The 823-nt window shown below is 34.0% G+C and overlaps 1 protein-coding gene across 1 annotated transcript in view; it reads left to right on the top strand.

Annotated features, from left to right (window-relative positions):
• Window positions 1-823, top strand: part of LEKR1 (leucine, glutamate and lysine rich 1) — a 153,190-nt gene that overhangs the window by 109,477 nt on the left and 42,890 nt on the right. Inside the window, exon 8 of the mRNA XM_012807808.1 lies at window positions 8-211. Within this exon, the coding sequence (XP_012663262.1) occupies window positions 8-211 (204 nt within the window). The remainder of the gene's footprint in view (window positions 1-7; window positions 212-823) is intronic.

An 823-nucleotide genomic window follows, 5' to 3' on the forward strand; every position in this document is an offset into this window, starting at 1 on the left:
TTTTTAGACACACTAGGCTGCTTAATGAAAAAGAAGACTCTTTAATGACTTGTCAGCAAATATATAAAACTTTACAGGAAGAGCTAACTACAAAGGAAAGGCAAGAAGAGGACACAAAAAGAAGAATTAACTTTGCAGAACATGAACTAGGGATAACCAAAACTCTTCTGAATCAGGCAAAGGAAGAGATTTTAACACTGAAAAATGAAAGGTGCAGTCAAGAATAATTTTTTACAAAAATATTTCATATGTAAGTCCATATTCCATTTAAATTTGAAACATCAATGTTCTGCCTATCATAACGACAGTGAAATCACAGGGTTAAAGCTATATTTCTTCTGCAAGGTTACTACGTCCCACCATCTAATTTTACATATAATTAAACTGAAGCACGAATTGGTCAAAGAGCTGTCTTAGAGTCACTCAGTGAAAATTAGGAAAGGAAACCAAGTTGCGTTTGGTATCAGACTTTTATGAAAAAAAAAATCAGATGATGTGTGATACTTGTGCTACTAAATTTCACCTGGGTCAGTGATTGCTGGGTTTTATCATTTTCCAACAGAAAAATAACTTTTTTAAACTCACTTTTTCCTTTTATTGGCTCCTGTTTTTCCCCGGTGGTCCTCTGTCAGCACATCTTTTTGAGGGCTTACCACAGACAAAGATAACATCCTTAGGTGGTATCAGGGATACTAAGAAGCATATTGGTCTGGCCTTCCAAAATATTTTTGTTCAGTTAATTTGTCTTTAAATTAACCTTATCTGTAATTAATATCTCAAGTCTACTTTCCATCTTTCTGTATGCATTGCCTGCTATATCTTT

This window comes from Otolemur garnettii, unplaced genomic scaffold, assembly GCF_000181295.1.
Source record: "Otolemur garnettii isolate 467f Iridium unplaced genomic scaffold, OtoGar3 scaffold00076, whole genome shotgun sequence".
Classification (NCBI taxonomy): Eukaryota; Metazoa; Chordata; class Mammalia; order Primates; family Galagidae; genus Otolemur; species Otolemur garnettii.